The 20,200-nt window shown below is 46.3% G+C and overlaps 1 protein-coding gene across 2 annotated transcripts in view; it reads left to right on the forward strand.

The window, feature by feature from the left end:
- Nucleotides 1-20,200, forward strand: part of CACNA1G (calcium voltage-gated channel subunit alpha1 G) — a 149,511-nt gene that overhangs the window by 101,774 nt on the left and 27,537 nt on the right. For both annotated transcript variants that reach the window (XM_086473787.1, XM_086473788.1), the window contains 8 exons: nt 8-131; nt 3,130-3,198; nt 4,067-4,251; nt 10,924-11,050; nt 14,354-14,479; nt 15,093-15,182; nt 15,771-15,984; nt 18,443-18,493. In XM_086473787.1, coding sequence (XP_086329913.1) covers nt 8-131; nt 3,130-3,198; nt 4,067-4,251; nt 10,924-11,050; nt 14,354-14,479; nt 15,093-15,182; nt 15,771-15,984; nt 18,443-18,493 — 986 coding nt within the window. The remainder of the gene's footprint in view (nt 1-7; nt 132-3,129; nt 3,199-4,066; nt 4,252-10,923; nt 11,051-14,353; nt 14,480-15,092; nt 15,183-15,770; nt 15,985-18,442; nt 18,494-20,200) is intronic.

Consider the following 20,200-nt stretch of genomic DNA (forward strand, 5'->3'; position numbering starts at 1 on the left):
TCGGCAGATTCCGTCTGATGTGCAATAAAATCATCACACACAAGATGTTTGATCATATCGTCTTGGTGATCATTTTCCTGAACTGCATTACCATTGCCATGGAACGACCCAAAATCGAGCCTCACAGCGCTGTGAGTTTCCGAGGTTAACCTTTTCCTGTGCTCCTCGTGGAGCCAACATCTGTGGCTTGGACCCTGCTGGTGTGTGCTTGGTCTCACTTTCTTTCTTATTTTTTAAATGGGGAGCTGCCAACACCCCCTGCGTATCCGTTGAATTAGGTACAGCAACTCTCCTGGTCCTTACCCAGTGTCCTTTCAAAGTGCAAGTGCAGAGCTCGTGGCCTGCAATATATCGAATATCCTACTTCTGCAAGTACGATCAAGGTTTTAACACATGACATAAGCATGACATCTGTCTCAGTTTCCTTCTCTGATAAACCTTCAAACACTTTTCCTCTCTCAACACAATGTTCGTTTCTTCCATCTGTTCTCCATGGGCACGTATGTGTGGTGTGAAGAGAATGGGGGAAACTGTTCATTTCATACTCTTCTCTCCCCTTTGTGTATCAGCTTTGTTGTGACACAAGAAAAACCGAATTGATACATGCACTGCAATGCCATTTCCCCAAACCATTTTGTTTTAATGGACTGACTACATAAGGATTCCTCAAACTAGACCCTCACAGCACCAACATCCATCAATCAAAGGGGCAGAATCATCCTATTGCTCTTTTATTTTAACATAAATTGTGGCTGAGAAATACACTGGGCTCTTGCTGATGTATTGCAAAAGACTGCTCATATCGCAATCATATAGAATCCCGTTTTGTTGATGTAGGCGTGCCAGGCTGTTCATTTTTGTGGATCTTCAATGTAAGACCTTAAAACTGGAGTATTGGCTGCTCTGTGCCTATTTTCAGCTTTCCCTAGTAGTCCTCCTTACTGTAATCGTTTGCCTAGCGGTCCCTTCCCTAAATCCATTTTCTTTCTTTCGGTTATCACGCAGTCGTGGTGCACCAACTCACACCAAGAAGAGAGCAGAACTCTCTGCCAGCCGATCTAGGAGGAGGAAATCACCCTGCTGTTCCCCAAATGGGGCACCCTGAGAATGTCCCTTGAAATCCGAAATGCTTCTTTGGAGCCCCTTGCTATGTCCTTTGAGAGCCACCATTCACCAAGGCTGAGGAACTGTAGTTACACAGAGACGAAGGGAATGGGGTGACATGAATGAGCCAGAGGAGTCCACGGCAAAAAGCTGTAACAAAAACACCCAGTACTTTGTATATGAGAGGAGGAGGATGAGCTGCGGTGTCCCCGGGCATTGGAAGAGTGCAGAGAGGAAAGGAGGCAGGGACTGGTGTGAGGCTCGTCAGCATCAGGTTATACCCAAGGGAACCAAAATGGGTCACTCTGGGGTGGAGCTGAGCTGGACCCTGGGCTGGGAGCAGCAGGGAGGAGAAGGGGGATGCTGAGCAGTGGGGCAGGGAGCAGGGGAGCCAGCAGGAGTGTGTGGGCCCTGCCTGCACTGACGGAGCTTTCATCTGGAAACTGAGAGAGTTAGTTTAGCTTGAGTTGTTTAAAATAATTGTACTTTGCTTCCCCAAGCTGTGGATTTTCTAGCTGCTTCAAACGAGTTCTCTTTCCCTGTCCCAGTTTCAGCTGGCTTATCGGAACAGGGGATGCTGTTGCTAGCCAACACGCGCTCCCCATCGCAGAGTGCACGACATGGGCCAGGGAGATTATCCTGCAAAATAGCCACACACTTGCCAGAGAGGAATGTAATATCCTCACTCTCTCCTCCATGCTATTGCCATTTTATCTCCAGCTCCACAAGCAGGTCCCTACTCTCTTTCTCCTGCATGCTGCCTACCCCTCTACAGCAGCCTTTTGTGTGGCAGTCAGCTAATGGCCAGAGATGTTTCCTATCACAGCTCAGGCAATCACAGTGCAGGTCTAGGACCTAATTAATTATGGACCCAGTATGGAAACAAGCTACTCTGTGGTTCCTGAGTCACTTTCAGTAAATCATGATCTGGCAAGCGAGAGAGTTGCCAAGGTGTTTTGTCTTGTTTAAATTGCATCTCATTTTGAGCGAGAGATCTGCATCTCTTACAGGACTGCTCTGTGGGGAGAGGAAGAAATAAATCCAAAATTGTTATTAGCAGAACCGGGGCTGGTTCAATTGTATGCGCACATGCATACATGCATACACACCATCTTTCCTCCAGCCTCCGCCTTCTGCTGTCCATTTCTCAGTAGAAGCGATCAGAGATTGTTTGGGGATTAGGGAAAAGTGTAATTTATTTAATGATCATCATTAAAAAGAAGGGTTTCTGCTAACTGCAGATAGGGAACCAGTCCATGATCTCATCTGTAATCACTAGCCACTATTGCAGAGCGGTGGCAGTGAGGACTGCATGGTCTGGTGGATAGCGCAGGGGACTGGGAGATGAGACTATCGGGCTTCACGCCTAGATCTAGCCTGTGGCTTTGGGCAAGTGAGTCAACCTTTTGGGGGCAGGTCTCAGCTGCCATAAACCCCTAGAGCTTCGCTGGCTTCGGTGGAGCTGTGACAACTCCTGCCAGCTGCACTTCGGTGTCCCATGGGTCCTGCTTGCCTTGCAGCACAGCCGCTCTAATATTGACTTAATTTCTAGGAGAACTGGGAGCTCAGTGATATTTGCACTGTGCGGTGACGTCCGCAGGTGAGGGGCAGGTCGAGATTTGCCAAGCGTGCTCCAAGGGCTGGGGGAGATCTCCCTGTTTCTGCTGGGGGTGTGGGGGGGGTGTGATTTGGGGGGCAGCTGGGGGGATTTGGGGTCAAATGGTGGGATTTGGGGTCAAATGGTGGGATTTATGGTCAAATGGTGGGATTTAGGGTCAAATGGCCGGCGCTGGTGACGGCCCCTGTCCATGGTGCTGACACAGACCCGGGCGCTGGCAGCGCAGCCCTGCGCAGAGCGTTATTGTCTAAATATTTGGATTTTCTCCTCCTTCCCAGTAAACAGTCCGAGCCTTGTTTCAGCACAGAAGCTGGAGAACAGTTAGCAACTGCCCAAATATGCACAGGGAGGTGTACAGCTGCGGAGGGCAGGCTATAAAACATTGTCTCTCGTTTTCTTTTTCATAGGAACGGATTTTCCTAACGCTCTCAAACTACATCTTTACAGTTATCTTCCTGACTGAGATGACAGTTAAGGTAAACGAAGCTGGAGGATCAGTGTGCCTGTATCATATTAGTGATATTTTATTACAGTGGACTGGCAAGACCCCTAGGTCTACCAGTTACGAGCAAGGTTCCTCTGCTGAGTTATATTCAAATACCCACCACATGCCTTATTCTGAGCACGTTTTACATCAGAAGAATTTCACTGAAGTTGCTCTTGATTTACACCATTATATGGGCAATGGGATGCTTCAATTCAGCAATCCTTCCCTATTCAGCAAAGCTCTTGAGCACATGCTTAACTTCAACCATGCATGTAAGTCCCATTGTCTTCAACAGCCAATTGTCCTCAACAACCTAAGCAGCTATGTGCTTTCCTGAGGAGAGAGAGACTTAAGCACGTTGAAACACTTTGCTGGATTTGAGGCAGGAAGCTCAGAAACCCATTGCTGTGAATCTCTCTTGTGTAATTCGTAATCATCTCGCAGAACAATTGCTCTTTCTTTGGAAAGTTTTTCTAGTTTCTTTATTTGCAAAGCTTGTAAATGCTTGCTTTGGGTCAGCCTCTCTGAACCTTTACTCCAGCAGTTTATAGGAACAAAATACAATCAAACTTTGGATGCCAGAGCTAAACGTGTTAGGAACAGTTTTGTGCAGCTATGTTTAGCTGCATTAAAAATACATCAGCTGTAAGGGACAATCTGGGATGTTTCTGCAGAGGTATTTTTACAATCCTTGCAATATAACACTTTGCTGATTTGTCTAATTAGGCTGCTATACTGGGAAGCAAATGGACTCACAGACTTGTATCTGTAAATAATGCATTCTCAGCAGGTTGCTAACTGGAAGAAACATATTGGATGCGATAGTCATAATTTGTTGCAACTTGATGTCCGGGCAGGTGGTGGCACTAGGCTTGTGTTTTGGGGAGAAAGCCTACTTGAAAAGCAGCTGGAACGTGCTGGATGGGGTGCTGGTTCTCATCTCCGTCATCGACATCCTGGTCTCGATGGTGTCAGACAGCGGCACAAAAATCCTGGGGATGCTACGGGTTTTGAGACTGCTGAGGACACTGCGGCCCTTAAGGTAAGCAGAGGGTGAGGAAGAGGATGAGTGTAGGGCGCGTGTGCCAAAGGGGGAGCTGAGCCTCTCCTGGCAGCAGCAGCATTTGTGCAAGGGAAGGGGCAGGCGAGACAAGGGCACGGCGTCTCTCGCCAGCCTTGTGCCCAGCCTCCTGCTGCTCTGCAGACAATGAGCGCCCGCAGGTCCTGCAGAGCCGCAAGGAGCCCCGGGCACTCGCTGTGTTTTGAGACCAGCCCCAAGTGCAGTAGTAAACTGATCGATGCCTCTTTTGCTCATTAAAACACACATCCCCTGCTATTTGTGTTCTCATTTGCTCTGTGTAAAGTGCAGCTTAACAGCTTCTTCTCCCCCTTTCCTTCAGGCAGTCGATGGCTTTCGTAAGAAAGAAGGAAATTAGTAGCAGGTGGCAGATCATTTTTAAGGAGGCAGAGACTAAACTGTTGCTTAACCTCGAATGCAAAGAAGCTTTTTCCCCTCAGTTCTCCATTAATTTTATGGAGACATTTATTTTGAAAATTGCCCAGACAAGATGAAAGCAACTGTCCTGCTAACTTGGTCCCCTGTCTCTGACAGCAGGCAGTATCCCATGCTCCAGGGGCAGGCACCCCTCTGACAAGAACCTGCCCAAGGACTGAACTCTTCCAAACAGGCGTCTCTTTTGCCCTGTACCCCAAGGCGTGAGGGTTTCCCTCCACGCTCAATGCAGTCCCTCTTTAATACCATTGTTGCTGCTCTTGTTGTGCAGCAGCTAATAAACCTTCCTGCTCAAAGCATCTTTGTGTGCCTGTCATATCTTACTGCTGCTTCCTTCATAAAAGGTTTGCTTTGAGTCAGGATTTTCTCTTTCAGGACAGAAAAATAGGACCCTGCTTCTGACAGAAGATGTTGTTTTACTACCCCTGTGTGAATAATAAGTCTAAATAACAATGGCCATGCCTATACGTATATCTTTCAAATATTCTCAACAGCTATGAAAGACGTTCTGTTAAATTGGGCTAGTGTGTATGTTGTACCTGGTGAGTTTTAGGATGTGAGCTGCTTTTAATCATTTTTATCTGGACAGATAGCGCCATTGGTGTGGTTCAGCTCCCTGACCATGTGACTAGACTGTCTTTCTACATGACTCAAATGCAGACTTTTTTTCTCTTCATGTGTCCCCCAGCATCTCCATGTCAACTGTAGTTTCTGAGGATACTTTCTGCCAGATTGTTGGTTCGGTAGATCTGCTCTGCTCTTCTGTTTTGGCTGATTTTTGACCTATGTTAAGAATGCCTACAAAATAATCTGGATAGCTCTGGGTAAAAGGATCCATTTCCCATCTCTGAACTGTGGAATGCAAGTTTCTCTTTTGAGGTGGCGTGGTTAAATCAGATCTAGAGGAAGAGGCTTGGGTTGCACTGAGCCCTGCTAGAGTCACCTGTTTGACCTAGTAAAAGCTCTGCATGCTTCTTTGTAGATCTATAGGCCTGCCTGTCCAGGACCTAGGTCTTTGTTTACTAGAGCCTTTCTGTGCAGTCATCTACGTTCATGAGTAGTCTGCAGTTGTGGGGAATAATCCACTGAGTAACTGCAGGCTGGAGGAAGACCTGCCATCTGGAGCATGTGCAGTATTAGGCTCTTCCATTGCTATTCCATTCCTGTTGGCATTTGATATGTTTTCTCAAGAGAGTGTGTGAATGTTTTCAGCCAACACGCTGCTTTCTAGTACAAAGGAAACGTAAAAAGACAGCAACAAGCCCATCCCCTAAATATGTTCACAATCAGTTCTATTCCCCGTAATTAGATTTGTAGGAAATGAAAAAGCAGCCATGAAACTGGGGGCTTTTCAGTAAGTCATAAATCTCCGCATGTGGAAACCCATCTGCCTCTGCGACGCACATCTGGGCTGCCCTGAGCATGCCTCTGCCCGCAGCTGCCCGCTCTGCCTTTGCCGTGGGCTGCGCCACGTGGTTCAGGGATCTGCCTGGGATGCTCAGCTGGATCAGCATGGGATGACAGCTGGGACAGGTGACCTGAGGTCTTTGCACACCGTGGCTCGCATCCCCGTGTCCCGGTGAAGTCCCATGTGGAGACTGAACCAATGTTTTTCCTTTCCAGGAAGGTGTAGGGCAGAGGCCGAAGTGAACGCTCCGTCCCCACCACAGAGGAGCTAACCCAGCTCCTTCTGTCCTCCCTTTCCATGGGCACTCAGGGACAGGGCTGCAGGGAGGACACCCTCTGTGAGAAGCCAAGCCACGGCTGTGAGTGTCACACTCAGCTCAAGAGCAGGGACAGCCCTCATCATCTCTGCATTGGCTTTCCTGGTTGATGGTCTGAAGGGGATCTTCTTGCAAAAGACCTTCTTCATTCTGGCTCTTATTTTGTCCTGTGAAAACAACCCCGTTTCTTTATGCAGCCCGCAAAACCATGCGTGCTTGTGCCTTTTGCACAGGCATTAAAAACCCCATGGCCTGGGTGCCAGTCACGGGCTTTTGGTTGCATGATTGATTATCAGCCTCCAAATTGAATCCATGAGGATTCGAGCCCAGCTTTATGGCTGGAATTCCAAAAATATATTCACAAAGGAGTGACATTTAAAGATGTTTCCATGACCCTCTGATGTTTCAGCCAGTAGAGGGGTTGCTTATACAATAACATTCCTTCCTAATGCGTTCAACCTGCTGTTGTTGGGATCAAGTGTTGTAGCTTAAGATACAAGAGAAATCAAAATTGAAAATGTATTCAGAATTAATGTGGGTGGACTTCAACGCTGTTTCACTCTCTACAGAGCCTGGGCTTTGACTTCCAAAGCAGATGGATAAATTATTCACTTTTCATACCATCACAGTATGAAATAGTCATTTCATAGACTCTCTTCTATCATATTATCACCTTTGCTAATTTTTTTTTAATCTGTGGAGGAAGGTCTTCATTAACATTGATCTGCTACTTCATCTAAGTGCTGCTTCTTCTGAGAGCTCTGATCAGACTAGCAGGCTTAACATTAGTAAATGTGATCCAGCTGGGGTGAGGCTGGCAGTGGGTTTGGAGAGTCTTACACCAGGGGTTTAACAGCATTGGGAATCCTGAGACCAGCCGAACCAAAAGGAACTCAAGGGATTAACATTTCTTCACACTGAATAAAAAAAAGTTTTCATTTCAGTTTCCCCATTTGTCATATGCCTAATGCAGACTGGAATTGTCCTGAGTGCACCCTCAGTGAGTCTACATCTCTGGCATGCCCAGAGGGCTCCAAATCAGCTGGATCCTTCACCAATAAATTGCAGGAGTGGTGGGTTTACAAGCCTGATATCAGCAGGACCTTGGGCAATATTGATGAGGCATGGGGATGCTATATGTTGACATATTAGAGCTGACACTAACGATCTGGAAATGCTGAGTATTTCATTGGCACTTCTTAGGGAATTATCAGACTCTTAGGAGAGAGACAGGAGTCTTTGTAGAGACTTGCCTCAACATTAGATCAGGCCCTCAGTTTGAGGCAGCTCTGAAGGTTTTCATTAATAAGTACTATTTTTTTTCAAAATCTTTTCAAAGTCTTCTCTCCCTGTAGGGCTGGAAACAGCACAGGCATGGAGCTAAACTGGTGGCAGCTTTTACCCTCATGCATTCTCATTTGAGGAATTCCCTGGTTGGTCTAAACACTGAAAGAAGCCAAATGCTGCAGTTTCTCAGCCCTTTTTTTCTCAACACACATGACTCTGCGAAGTCAGATGAGTAACCTCCTATTTTCTCTCTCTGCTGGATACCAAATAGTATTTCACAAGGGAAATCACTTTATTATTTCTAGAATAGGCTTTCTTAATAAGTGTTGGAGAAAATTATCAACTTTAGACTCTGGAGACTAAATTCCTTCCTTGTTCCCCAAAATTTAAGGATGCTCCAGTAGTTTAGACCACAGGCCTTTAATTTAGAAAACCTGACTTCAACTCCATTCTGTGTGACAGTGGACAAAATGCCTTAGTTGGGATTCCCTAAAGGTGTGTAAGTACCTAATTTCCATTTAAATAATTGGAAATGAGCTGCCTGCATACCTCTGAGAACATGGCTTTTGGTCCTCCCGTGCCTCAGTTCCCCATCTGTGGTTTGGCAGTTGTAGTATTCCACCAGGACTGTGCGAGGGTAATGTGAGGGATGGCAAGGTCTTTAGATCATCTGGGGATCCAGAAGAGAGATTCAGCCTCAGACTGTCCAGCCCAATGCTTGCTTTGTGTGCTCAGGTGGAGTGGGAAGTGCCCTTGCCCTGCGGACACTGCCCCTTCGGCTGGATGAACCAGCTCACTGATCGGGCACGCTAACCTGCTGTCAGCCTCCTCTGCTAGCTGGCCTTGGCTTGGCTTTCAGCTTCGGTGCAGGGACAACGTGGCAGCAGCAGCATAGCTGCCCCGGACGAGGACCTCGGCCTGGGCTGATTCACTTGGGCAGTTTTGGCAGCCCACGTTGACCAGTCTCCACGCTGCCATAGCTGCATGAGGTCCACACCGTCCTCTGGGGCATCTCAGCCTTGAGCAGCCTTCGGCTCCCTGAGCCATCTCAGCCCCAGCTCATTCCCTAAAATAACCCAGAGCTGAGCATCAGGAAAGCCAAAGGGTCCAAAACAGGGAGCCACAGCAGGTACCTGGAAGAGACACCCAGCGTGAGGAATAGCAGCATCTGCCTTTTGAGTTTCACTGGTAAGGGAATGGGTAAAAATACCACCATCTGTTTCTTTTTTAAAATTATAATTGATGAGTTACCCTTGGCATTTCAAGTAAATACTTAAGCAGAAAAAAAGGGAAATAATCTGTAGCTTTTCGGGATACTATTTAAAGCCAACAGTTTTTGAAAGACCTGGTGCCTGTGCGCTGAACACTGCAGTTTGCTAAACCTGTCACCTCTGGGGCAGGAGAGAGTTTGTGCAGGCCTGGCTGGTGTCCCAGCTAAGGCCGTGCATGTCAGGCATGGGGATGTATCCACAGGACCTCTCCTGGGAGCACCGTGCCTGGGACAGGGAGAGAGGAGGAGAACTTGGGTCCTCTCTAGGCGACAAAACTCCAACTGTCCTTCAGGCGGTGCAGCCAGACTTGGGGGAAAACAGGAGAGATGGTGAGAGGATTCCCATGGCAAAAGAGAGAACCAGGCAGAAACAAGAAGATGGGGAAGTTCATGGCACTTTTGAGTGTCAAGTGTCCAAAGGAGTCACCAGCGAGTACCCAGAAGCACACAGGCACTTCCCTCCGTCTGACTTACACAGCAAACAGCTATTTCTCCCTTGGGAAAGCACAGTTTCTATGGCATCAGTACAAATTGATTTACAGCGCTAGTGAAATGCTTAATTCCAGTTGGCATCAAGAGGAGGGAGGCGTGCAGCCTCTTCAGATGCCTTTCTCTGGCCCTCAGCTCTCCACCTTCAGGTCTGTGAGCCTGAATACCTCATTCATCTTGCCCAGCACGGTGAGATGGCTTCTCTAAATCACACAAGTCTTGTCCTTTCATTGTAGTGTTGTCCTTGAAAGTATAGTCCTGTTCCTTTTTTTTTTTTTTTTTTTTTAACCTGTTTCAGTCATGATGTCCATGTTATTCTTCCCCAATTCCCATATGATCTAATCCTCTGTTATGAAATTCTATGCAGTACCAGACAGAGAGGAGCTACAGAAACAAGGTTAAATGCCTGTGGTCCTGCTGGTGAAGTGTCACTTGGAGGACACCACTGGTTCAGTAGCTGAGGTTGCACAGTGGGTATAAAGCAGAGACTGTGATGGTACTGAGGGGTAGCTCAGGTCTCTGTACACAGCAGCACTGGAGGGACATGTACAGAATTTTTTTATGGTGAGAGTGATGAAACACTGCCACAGGCTGCCCAGAGAGGTGCCCCATCCCTGGAAACATTCAAGGTCAGGCTGGACGAGGCTCTGAGCAACCTGATCTAGTTGAAGATGTCCCTGCTCGCTGCAGGGGGGTTGGACTAGATGACCTTTAAAGGTCCCTTCCAACCCAAACCGTTCTGTGATTCTACAGTCACTACAGATGTGCAAGCAGGTATGTGATTGCTCCATTTCACAGACTGAGACAGGGAAATCAAGAGCCTTGCCTAAATCTATGCAGGAGGCCCTCTCTTTGCAGTCCTGCACAGACTGCAGGCATAAAGGTGTGTGTCCCAAACTGTGACCACCCAAAGGTCCAAACTAAGAGGCTGAATCCCAGGGAAGGTGTAATCAAGGCTGGAAACCTAGAGAGAGCTTTGGACAGAATGATAGGAAGAGGAAAATGCCAGGGTTTGAATACATTATAGTGAATGGTAACTAGAAGATGCTGATCGGCAAACGGATCGAGAATAGGTAGCGGGTTAGATTAAAACTGTCATTGCAAGTTTGAAAAATATGGGACTAGACTGTATATCTTCCTTTCCTAGGTCCTTCTCCAGTGCCCTTTCTGGCCTGGCTCCTCGTATGTTGTATCCTCCTCCTTTTCTTTTATGCAAAGCTGTATGTGTAGGCAGAGACCTCCTTCCCTCAAACACCTCCATGATCTCACAGGTCAATCTTCCAGAACTGCGTCTTCCATCATGATTTTTGAGTTATTTGCCATTCTAAAAAAAGCCTTCATGCTGTTTTCTCCACCTCTCCTATCTTGATAGGAGGCAGAACTGGGCGAGAACAGGACTAACATCGCTTTTGTGCTTACTTGCACCCACAGAGTCATTAGTCGAGCCCAAGGACTGAAGCTGGTGGTGGAGACTCTCATGTCGTCCCTGAAGCCCATTGGGAACATTGTGGTCATCTGCTGTGCCTTTTTCATAATCTTTGGGATCCTGGGAGTTCAGGTGAGTCTCCTGTAAGCCTCAGCACCAAACCTGAAAGAGTAATGAGCCCCAGATGGCCCCACATCTGGGTATCTGTACCCATGGGCACGCTATAAGACGTTCTGAAACTGAACCAATGGGCTGTTTGGCCTTCTTGAGGAACACTCCTTGCTCCTAGCGAGGACGAAGCAGATTTCCCATTGTTGGTCAGCCATTAAAACCTCATTAACAATTACAGCCTAACAACAGTGGCCCAGCAACATGCATCCCTAGCCATAGCTGAAGGAGCAATGGTTAGAGCCAGTCAGTCGTTTAGGGGTTGGTTTTGCCTCTCTCGGATTCCACCGAGGTCCTCTGCCCCGCTCTAGAAACATGTGTTGGTTTTGGATCCGTAACTTTGCTCTAGTTAACAGTCTGAATGACTCGGACCCAAGGGCTTACGTGGCTCTCAGTCCCCACCCCAGCAGCACAGCATGGCCTTTCTAGTGCTCTCAAAACACAGTTATTCCTGACGTCCAAGTCTTGGCTATGTGTCTCTTGACGTGTTGAACTTTCTTGAAGCTTCCCTGTTGCATGCAGTGATACAAAAGCCAACATGATGACCCCCTCAGAGGCACAGAATGGGCTTTCTTCATCCCTTCCCCACCACAAGGACTTCTGTTCTGCCTGCAGCGGGACGTGAATCAAAATATTTCTCCACTTTCTTCCCCCAGCCACACCACAGAAGGGTCGGGCCTGAGGCATGACATGTACCACCAGAAAAACTCTGCTCAGGGAACCTGTTAAATCCCATTCCTGTTCCGTGTGGGAAATAACATGGGGACATCTCCCCTCTACCTTCTTCTTAACGGTGAAATAGAAGCTCTCAAAGCTGAAATTGTTGGTTTGTAAACTCCAGAGAGAACTTCACCTGGAGATTCATTCAGATTCTGACAGTTTGTATAACTGAAAGCTTGCAGAAATAGTGATTTCTGAGTCTGCTTCCTGCCAGCTCTGCTGGCAATATCCTCAGACCCAAGAGTGCAGGAACCTGGAGGAAAAGTGGCAGAGTTTCCAATGCAATTGGTTTCTTATTACCTGGGGAAAAGAGTTTGTTTCATATAAATATTCTAACATAACACTTTACTTCTTGCTGAAGTTTATCTGATCTGTCACAGCCAGTTTTGGAAAGCAGCTCTGTTTGGCTTTGTTTTGGAAAGGTGTCTTATGTAATATTTTATACTAATATACTGTTTAAATAATAAATACAGCTTTGAAAATAAACAGAGAAGAAAATCATGCCATCCATAACCACCTCAGCAGCTAGATTGGCTTAGCATTACAGTACAACAACATCCATCCATTATACTAAACAAATTCATAAAACTTAAGCATATCCCGTAAAACAATATAAAACTCAGACACGGGAACATTTATGCCAAACAACAAAACTTGCAGTATGCTCTTGGAATTTCCTCCCTACTAATTGTGATTGCTTTCCCTAGTGACTTGCAGTCTTACGTTAAATTGTCATGACTATTGATGCGCTTAAGTGGTAGGTACAAGCAAGACTGATTCTGTATTCAGGATGCAAAATTCTCAGTTAATATTTGTGTCTAATTAGGTGTAAGATGAGGGCCATAGCTATTTTCTATAAAAAGATGATCTCTGAAAGTTGCAGTCGGTTTTCCCCTGTAAATATAAACTCTGGGGCTCAAACTAGAGGTTTTTAATGCTGTTAAAATCCAGATGTCCACCTTTCTGATGGTCTTTCCTCTTAGTGAGGCTGTTTTTGGTGTAGACCTTGCCCACACGTGAAAAGTCATTAGTAAGACACAAGAAATAAATAGATAGAACAAGTACAGCAGGAAACACTGGGTCTTTCACTTTTGGAAGCGCTGACAGGGATCAGCATTTTTGCAAATAGGGTTTTGCATTTCCAAGCCCCGTTAGTAGCTGCGTTACTGCTCCCATCTGAGTGGCATTGCAGTCCAGCTCCTGCAGAAGTTATATTTATAGACAATATATTAAAAAAAGTTGTTTACCTTGCTGCTTAATTAAAACTTCTCTCTGTGAAGGCTATATCTCCCCAGTCTGCCTTATCCACGGATAGTGTTTCTCCATGGAAAGATCAGGGAATACTTCTCTTCTTGCATCCAGAAGTTTTATGACTGCGTTGAGTGGTGATTAATTTTACATGCCTAGAGAACATCCTTCTGCTGTTGATTTCTGAAGGAAACCCATGGAGTAACGCGTGGGTTTATTGTGTTCGCTATTGTTTCTACTGATATTTGTCTAGAACAACAGATCAAAACCCATCAGTGTCTTTTCTCTGTATACCCAGGTGGTGTTTTAAGGAGCCTGGAGAGCAGGTTGCCATTTTCCCCAAAAACAGTAATGTCAATAGCTTCTGTCAGCAAATAAAACCAGATTTGTTGGATGTCTCCCAGGCATTGATACCATCCATCCTGCTGGCATCAATCACCCTGTCTGAAGCTGTAATCATCCCCTGCCACTCTCTCTTCTGCGCGCAGGAAGCACCAGGTCTAGAATTAAGCACGTGGAGGCTCACATTCCTCATGCAGGTGTAAATCAGGAGGTGACTCCCCAGGAGTTGCGTCTCTCCTGGCTTACACCAAAGGAAGTAAGCTCAGGATCAGGGACCCAGCACTAGCTGGGCTTGGCTCCTTAAACTTTGCACAAGGAGACCCCTGCACGGACTGCAGAGCCTAATGATGGCTGGAGAACAGCATTCGGGGTGAGAGACCGGAGCTGGACTGACAGCAGTCTTGATTCAGCGAGAGCCCAATGTCACTCGCAGCAGCTCAGCTCCTCTCTGACCTGTCCCCTGGTGACCTGTAAGAGCAGATCTTAGTCCATCACTGCACCTCTTCAGTGCCACGTTTTCTCTGCTGACAGAGGGCCCCCGCTACGCTCTAATTTGTTGGTGACTCTTGAAACCAGCATCGTTAACTGGGCTGAGAGTCGCCGGCGTCGTTCCACGTGTGGTGAGAAGCCATTAGCTGGTCTGGGCTATTAGGTGGGGCTACACTTGAGCTGGTGACCCAGAAGCAAAGGCCTTTAGGCCAGTCTCAGATCACTGAAGCAGACATCCTAATGCACGAGGTGGGTGTCCTAAACGATGTGAAATCATGCGTTTGCTCATTAGGTGCATATTATACAGGCTCCTCGCACTTAATAACCTGCACGAACGAGGCCGTTTGCCTTAACTTCTCTGGTCGGCGTGGGCTGTGCAGAGCGCCCCAGGAGAAATGCCCATCATCTGCAGAGAAATCCTGCGGACCGAACCCTTACCCTTCCTCTCTTCTTTGCGTGTTTTTGCAGCTGTTCAAAGGCAAGTTTTTTGTCTGCCAGGGGGAGGACACCAGAAACATCACAAATAAATCGGATTGTACGGAAGCAAGCTACAAATGGGTCCGGCACAAGTATAATTTTGATAATCTCGGCCAGGTATTAATAGAATGGTAATCTGCTTCTTTGCTCCTTTACCTCCTTGACTTAAAACCTGTGCATTGTTATCCCGTGGGATTTTCTTACAGGGCAGTGGCAGTCGCAGTAAATATTCAGTTCACATACACAGCATTCTGTCTCTGTAAATCCCAAAGGTAGTGTTTCCAAGCAGGCATACACTTCTTTTCAGAACAGAACAAGCACATGCGGCTTCGTGGAGCACTTAATTGCTTCACTGCTACATAACAAACCAAATATATCTTGCAGAAGGCCTTGTCTAATAGAGCCGGACACTTTCAACCATCTCTGCAACAGAACCTTATTTTAGCAGCGTGGTAAGGACTAATTAGTCAGGAGCAGTGGAGACATGGAGGGTGGAAATGAAGCTGCTTTTGTCTTCGGCTTTGTGGTTTCTGTATTAGAACTCATTGCTGAACCAGACTCTGGCATTGATAGGTTTTTGCTGCCAGGAAAAACCTTCAGCATCAAAGTGTCCCATTATCAGACAGGTAATGATAAGCCTCAGACAGGAAAGGGCACAGAGGAGTAAAATGTTAGAAGTAAAAGAGCTTTAGTGCAACCAGGTCTAACTTTTTCCCCCATGTGTTTCTAGGCCCTGATGTCTCTCTTTGTTCTGGCCTCCAAGGACGGGTGGGTGGATATCATGTATGATGGCTTAGATGCTGTGGGAGTTGACCAGCAGGTACGTGCCCTAGCAGAGCTGCGAGAAATGAGCTGTCAAAGGTCGAACATTTTGGCTTTTGTTTTGCAAAGTACTGTTGGCTTCCACAGCCAAATGGGGTTATGGGGTTAGGACCAAGGCAGGTGTTTAACCCTGGGCTGTGACAAGGAGTCCAGTGTGAAGTCTGGATGCAGACCTAGCCTTTTCCGTACAGGTTTTGCAGCATGACTGGTGTAACTAGCATTAGGAGACCTGCACCTGTTGAAGAATTGTTTGACTTTTTTAGCAATTTGGACATTTCAGGAGAAAAGAAGTGCTTTGTGTAGGTACAGGTTTTCAGTGAGGGACTACAATAGCTGCAAAGGATGCTACTGTCCTGCTGTTGGCAGAACAGAGGTGGTTCTTCTGTCCTCAACGTACTTGGTGTTTTGGGAGCATTCAGTTAAGATGTCTCAGAGGGCTCTAATTTTCAGGAAGAGCAGACCACACTGGGCTGCCTCAAAGGGACACCTACAGGTTTTGTGGAGGGAGCAGCACTATCAGTTTGCTCCCATTTTTATTCTTTATTTTTTGAGGTTCAGTTGATACTTGCCTTCCTACACTTTGCAGCCAGTCATGAACTACAACCCATGGATGCTCCTCTACTTCATCTCCTTCCTGCTGATCGTGGCCTTCTTCGTCCTCAACATGTTCGTGGGGGTGGTGGTGGAGAATTTCCACAAGTGTCGGCAGCACCAGGAGGAGGAAGAAGCCAAGAGGCGGGAGGAGAAGAGGCTTCGCCGGCTGGAGAAAAAGAGAAGGAGTAAGGAGAAACAGATGGCTGGTCGGTAGTCTTTCCACATCTTTCTGAGTCCTGCTTGACCTTCCACACAATCCCCTCCTCCCTCCCCTTCCTGCCTCGCGTCTGGTGATCATTCTTCTCCCAAAAGCATGTCCAGCTATAAAATTTGCATGAAGGAAATAGTGTCGTTTTAGGCTGAGCAAGGAGCCATGGAAGCCTTTTTAATGGCTGCATGATTTGCAATGACCTTTCCATTGGAGGTTATTTAAATTAAAATACAATAATAATCAGACCTGGAGCTTCTTGGATAGCAGAGCTCAGTGTTACACAAATAGTGACAACTGCAAAGATCAGCAGTGCCGGATGGCACCATAAATCTTCTGAGTCATGAGCACTGTTGCTGATAACTGGATTCACTATTTGGTTTATTACAGCCTTGTAATGCCACAGTGATGTTACCTGTCCCATTTATCAAGCAGGTTTATTTATTGGCACAGTAGCACCACTGCTATTCAAGAGTGTAATAAAATAATGGAGCCATCTCGTTCTAGTAATGCTTAAAAACTCCTTAGAGAAACATATCAATGCATTTGCTTGAGAAATACAGATTAGAGAAAAAAAAAAAAAGGCAGTTGAGGAGAGTAACTAACTAGACAAAATAGCACTGGTGCAAATTGAACCAAGCTACAAACTAGATGCCCAAGCTTGCAGCCCTGCCTAGAGAAGGCTTTACAGGTGAAAGGAGGCTAGACCTCCACTCTGCAAAAATCTCCAACCTGACATTTGTCTTTTAGTCTTTTTTTTCTTTTAATTTGCTTGAATAAGTAAGAATTAAGTCAGTCAGAGGCCACAGGTCAGAGGTACTCTTCTTCTCGCATGCTTTCTCTTCTGACCGAACTTTCTCCGTTGCCCTTTGTGTCCATGGCCTCACGCTTTCCCTCCCTGGACAGTCTGCCTGCTGCTCTTTCTGTGTCCCCTTTCACATCTCTTCTCTATCTTTGACAGACTTCAGTACTGTTTAAAAGGCTGTCTGATCAGGCGCTTGTTCCAAAAGCTGGTAATATTAAGTCTGGTTTGTTTTATTTTTTAATAGTCTAAGAGGTGTTTAATAGCTGTGACAAGCTTAATTGTGCGATCATGTACCTCAATGGTGTCTCAGCCTCTCTCAGTTCAGCACTTATGCAGCACTTTGCTTTGGTCACATCTTTAAGTCCCGTGAGCTTCACAGGTTTTGTAACCAATGGGATGTGTCACACCAGCCTCTGGACATCAAACTTTGGTTTATGCTGAGAGCCTGTCTTCCTCGATGGTCAGTGGAAAGATGGAGGCTTCCCTCAAGAACGGTGAAGGACACATTAGACTGTTCTCAGTTAAGTGGGGTACAGATGGAGAGAATTTTTGTTTTGTGTTTCACATCAAGGAAATGCCTAGAAAGCTCTTTCGGGCAGTCCAAGTTCCTAAACACAGTTCCAGGCTGATTAGATAGAAAATGTTTTTAAAGGCTGGATGGAAAGATCCCTATTTAAAGTTGCAGTTTTGGAAAGCAGAGATTTCTGTAGAAGAAAAATAGATGTTTAGTTATTATTAATGACCTTATTTATAATGCTAGAGGAACTAGATGAAGAAAAGACGTAAGTCTGGGCAATTTCCCAGCGGGAAGGAATCACAAACCATCCTTGGAGATGTAGTTATTCATTCAGCCCTATGAAATGCCTAATTAAAGAGGCAATAAACAGCTATTTTACTGAGGATCAAATATTGCTGAGTATTCAATCGCCATAAAAACCTTTCAAGAGCAAAGTATGAAGCCCTCCAAATTGCTTCAGAACAGTTTTCCCAATTCGCGTTCAGTGAAACGTTGGTTTTAATTGACCGTGTCCAGCTTTGCCCTCGGAGGCAACAGATGTCATTGCTTAGCTTCATTCTACATGGTGGGAACTTGCAGATGATACCAAGACTGAGGCTTAGATTATGCTAGCAACTGCATGGGGGTTCCTCTCAGCTGGGCTTCCTGAGTGTCCCCAAATGCCCCAACCGACCTGTGGATGTCAGACGTAGGCAGATGTAGACATTGAACTGGTTGCAGAGTCATTTTTGATCATAGACTCTTCAAATACATTTACCCAGTCGAACATCTGAAAACCAGAAAAGTGTGTGAATCCCAGCTTGGTGAGATGTAGGCAGATGCAGGAGTGGTCGCTGTAAGGTGCTCTGGCCCAGCAGGATACGTACAAAGTCTGTCCTTCAGAAGCATCTTCTCCTTCATCGTCGTCAAGCGAGGGGGTTCCCTGGGATCTCTTGGGCTTCCACCTGTGTACGAGAGAAGCACAAGAGCCTGTGTATCTGAGCCCACGCTTCATGAGGCACGAGGAGAGGATCCCACAAGGAAACATTCCCAGTAGAAGCAACGGAGAGCCTGAGAGCCGTAGGGACCTCTGAAGGGGAAGGGAAGTCTTGCCGTGTGTCCTGCCGGGTGATTAATGCCGTTTCGTTCTTTTAGATCTAATGCTGGATGATGTATTAATGGAGAGCTCAGCCAGTGCAGTGCAAGGTACTGGGAAGTCGGCACGTCTCGTCCCACTTGAATGGCAGTGCTGTGTCACTAACGGCTGGCCACCGCTGCTGTGAGGCATCCCACTAAACCGTGTGTGTGGTGCAAAGCTCGTTTGCTTACTTCATGGCACACGCATATCATTCTGAACCGCAGGTCTGCAGACCTGGCTCAGGACTGACACTTGCAAACCCTTAATTTACCCCTTGATCATGTTATGTTCTTCAGTATTTTTTTTTTCTGGTTTTCATTAAGACGCTGTCAGACTTTTCATGGCTTTTTTTTTCTTTTCCTTTTTTTTTTTTTTTTCCTTTTTTTTTCTTCTTCTTAGAGAATAATGACTGGACTGTGAAATGGGACCTTTATTGTTTACTTTAGCTTTCCAATCACCAACTTAGGAGTCTGAATAATTTGCAGGAGTGTCTGTGGAAGGCGGGCAGTCTCACTTCGGGAGGTTATTTCGTATTTCTCCAGCCCTTGCTCATTGCTTCACAAATGCTGTGGTTCAGGGAGGCACAGTATTTTTTCAGCCGGGTAAAATTCAGCGTGGTGCAGAGCCTCGGTGCTTTAGCAGAGAGAACAATCCCACACCAGCCCTCAGCACGACACAGGATCTAGCTGTTGTGCTGCCCAGTTTGTAAATTCTTCCTATTGATTGAGAGTCGCTCGATTCATGAGGCATCTTGGGAATTAAAAGAAATAAAGATGCCACCTCAAAGCCTTTCCAGGTCCTGGTGGGGACAGACCAGCTGGGCTGAACACTGCTGGGGTTTGACCTGGCTACGCCAACCCACCACTCGCTCACATCTCCTGCTCACGTCCCCCTCGCTACGACGATGCTCAGGGCTGCAAATCTGTCCCTTGCTCTTTTTATTTTTAGCAGAAGCTTTGATCTGGCAAGCGTTTTGTTTAATTCATAACTTAAGAATATTAGCCTGAATAATTAAAGAGGCACCAACATAGAAACAAATATAGCTGTAATTTTCGACAGAAATAATACGTTAGGAAAATTGTGCCATTAAAACTCTCACCTGTGAACAAGCTCCCACTGCTTGAGATGGGAGCAGGGCTCCATCCATCTCTCACGTATTGCAGCGAGCTCTGATTAAATAAAAATTGCAAGGTGAGGGCTGTCGGCTTTCACTGCAGAGGAGAGCTCAGGGAGACAGAGGTTCCTACCTTATATTTCTAAGGCCCTGTTGGAAGTTATCACAGCATGCTTTAATAAATCCTGAATCTCCTTCCCATTGCCATTCCTGGGGTTTTGGTGGGGTTTTTTTTTTTTATTTCTTTGCCTTCGTTCTTGCTCTTCTAGGTAGGCCTCCTGCCCTCTCCTGTGAAATGGGAGCAGCACCAGGAGGGGGTGTCTGTTTGGGAGTTTGGGAGGGTTTGGGAGTCTGTTTATTTTTTCTTCTTTTTGTTTGGTTGTGATTCCTCTCCTGGTCCTCCAGAGCTACATCAAGGCTGGTTTATTTTATTTTATTTTATTTTTAAGGCACTGAACTCATTCCAAACCCCTCCGTTATCCCACGCAGGCTCAGAAAGACTCTTAGTTTGCCTTTAAAAAGTGTGCGATTGTCAGGTCTGTGCTTTGTGCTCCTTTTGTTGTCCTTCCTTTGGCTCCGGTGGTAGCGAATGTGCCATGCTGCTCTTCAGGCACCAACGTGAGGGAATAGAAGGGTTTTCTTTCTGAACCTCCCTGTGGGG

This window comes from Leptosomus discolor, chromosome 15, assembly GCF_034619465.1.
Source record: "Leptosomus discolor isolate bLepDis1 chromosome 15, bLepDis1.hap2, whole genome shotgun sequence".
Classification (NCBI taxonomy): domain Eukaryota; kingdom Metazoa; phylum Chordata; class Aves; order Leptosomiformes; family Leptosomidae; genus Leptosomus; species Leptosomus discolor.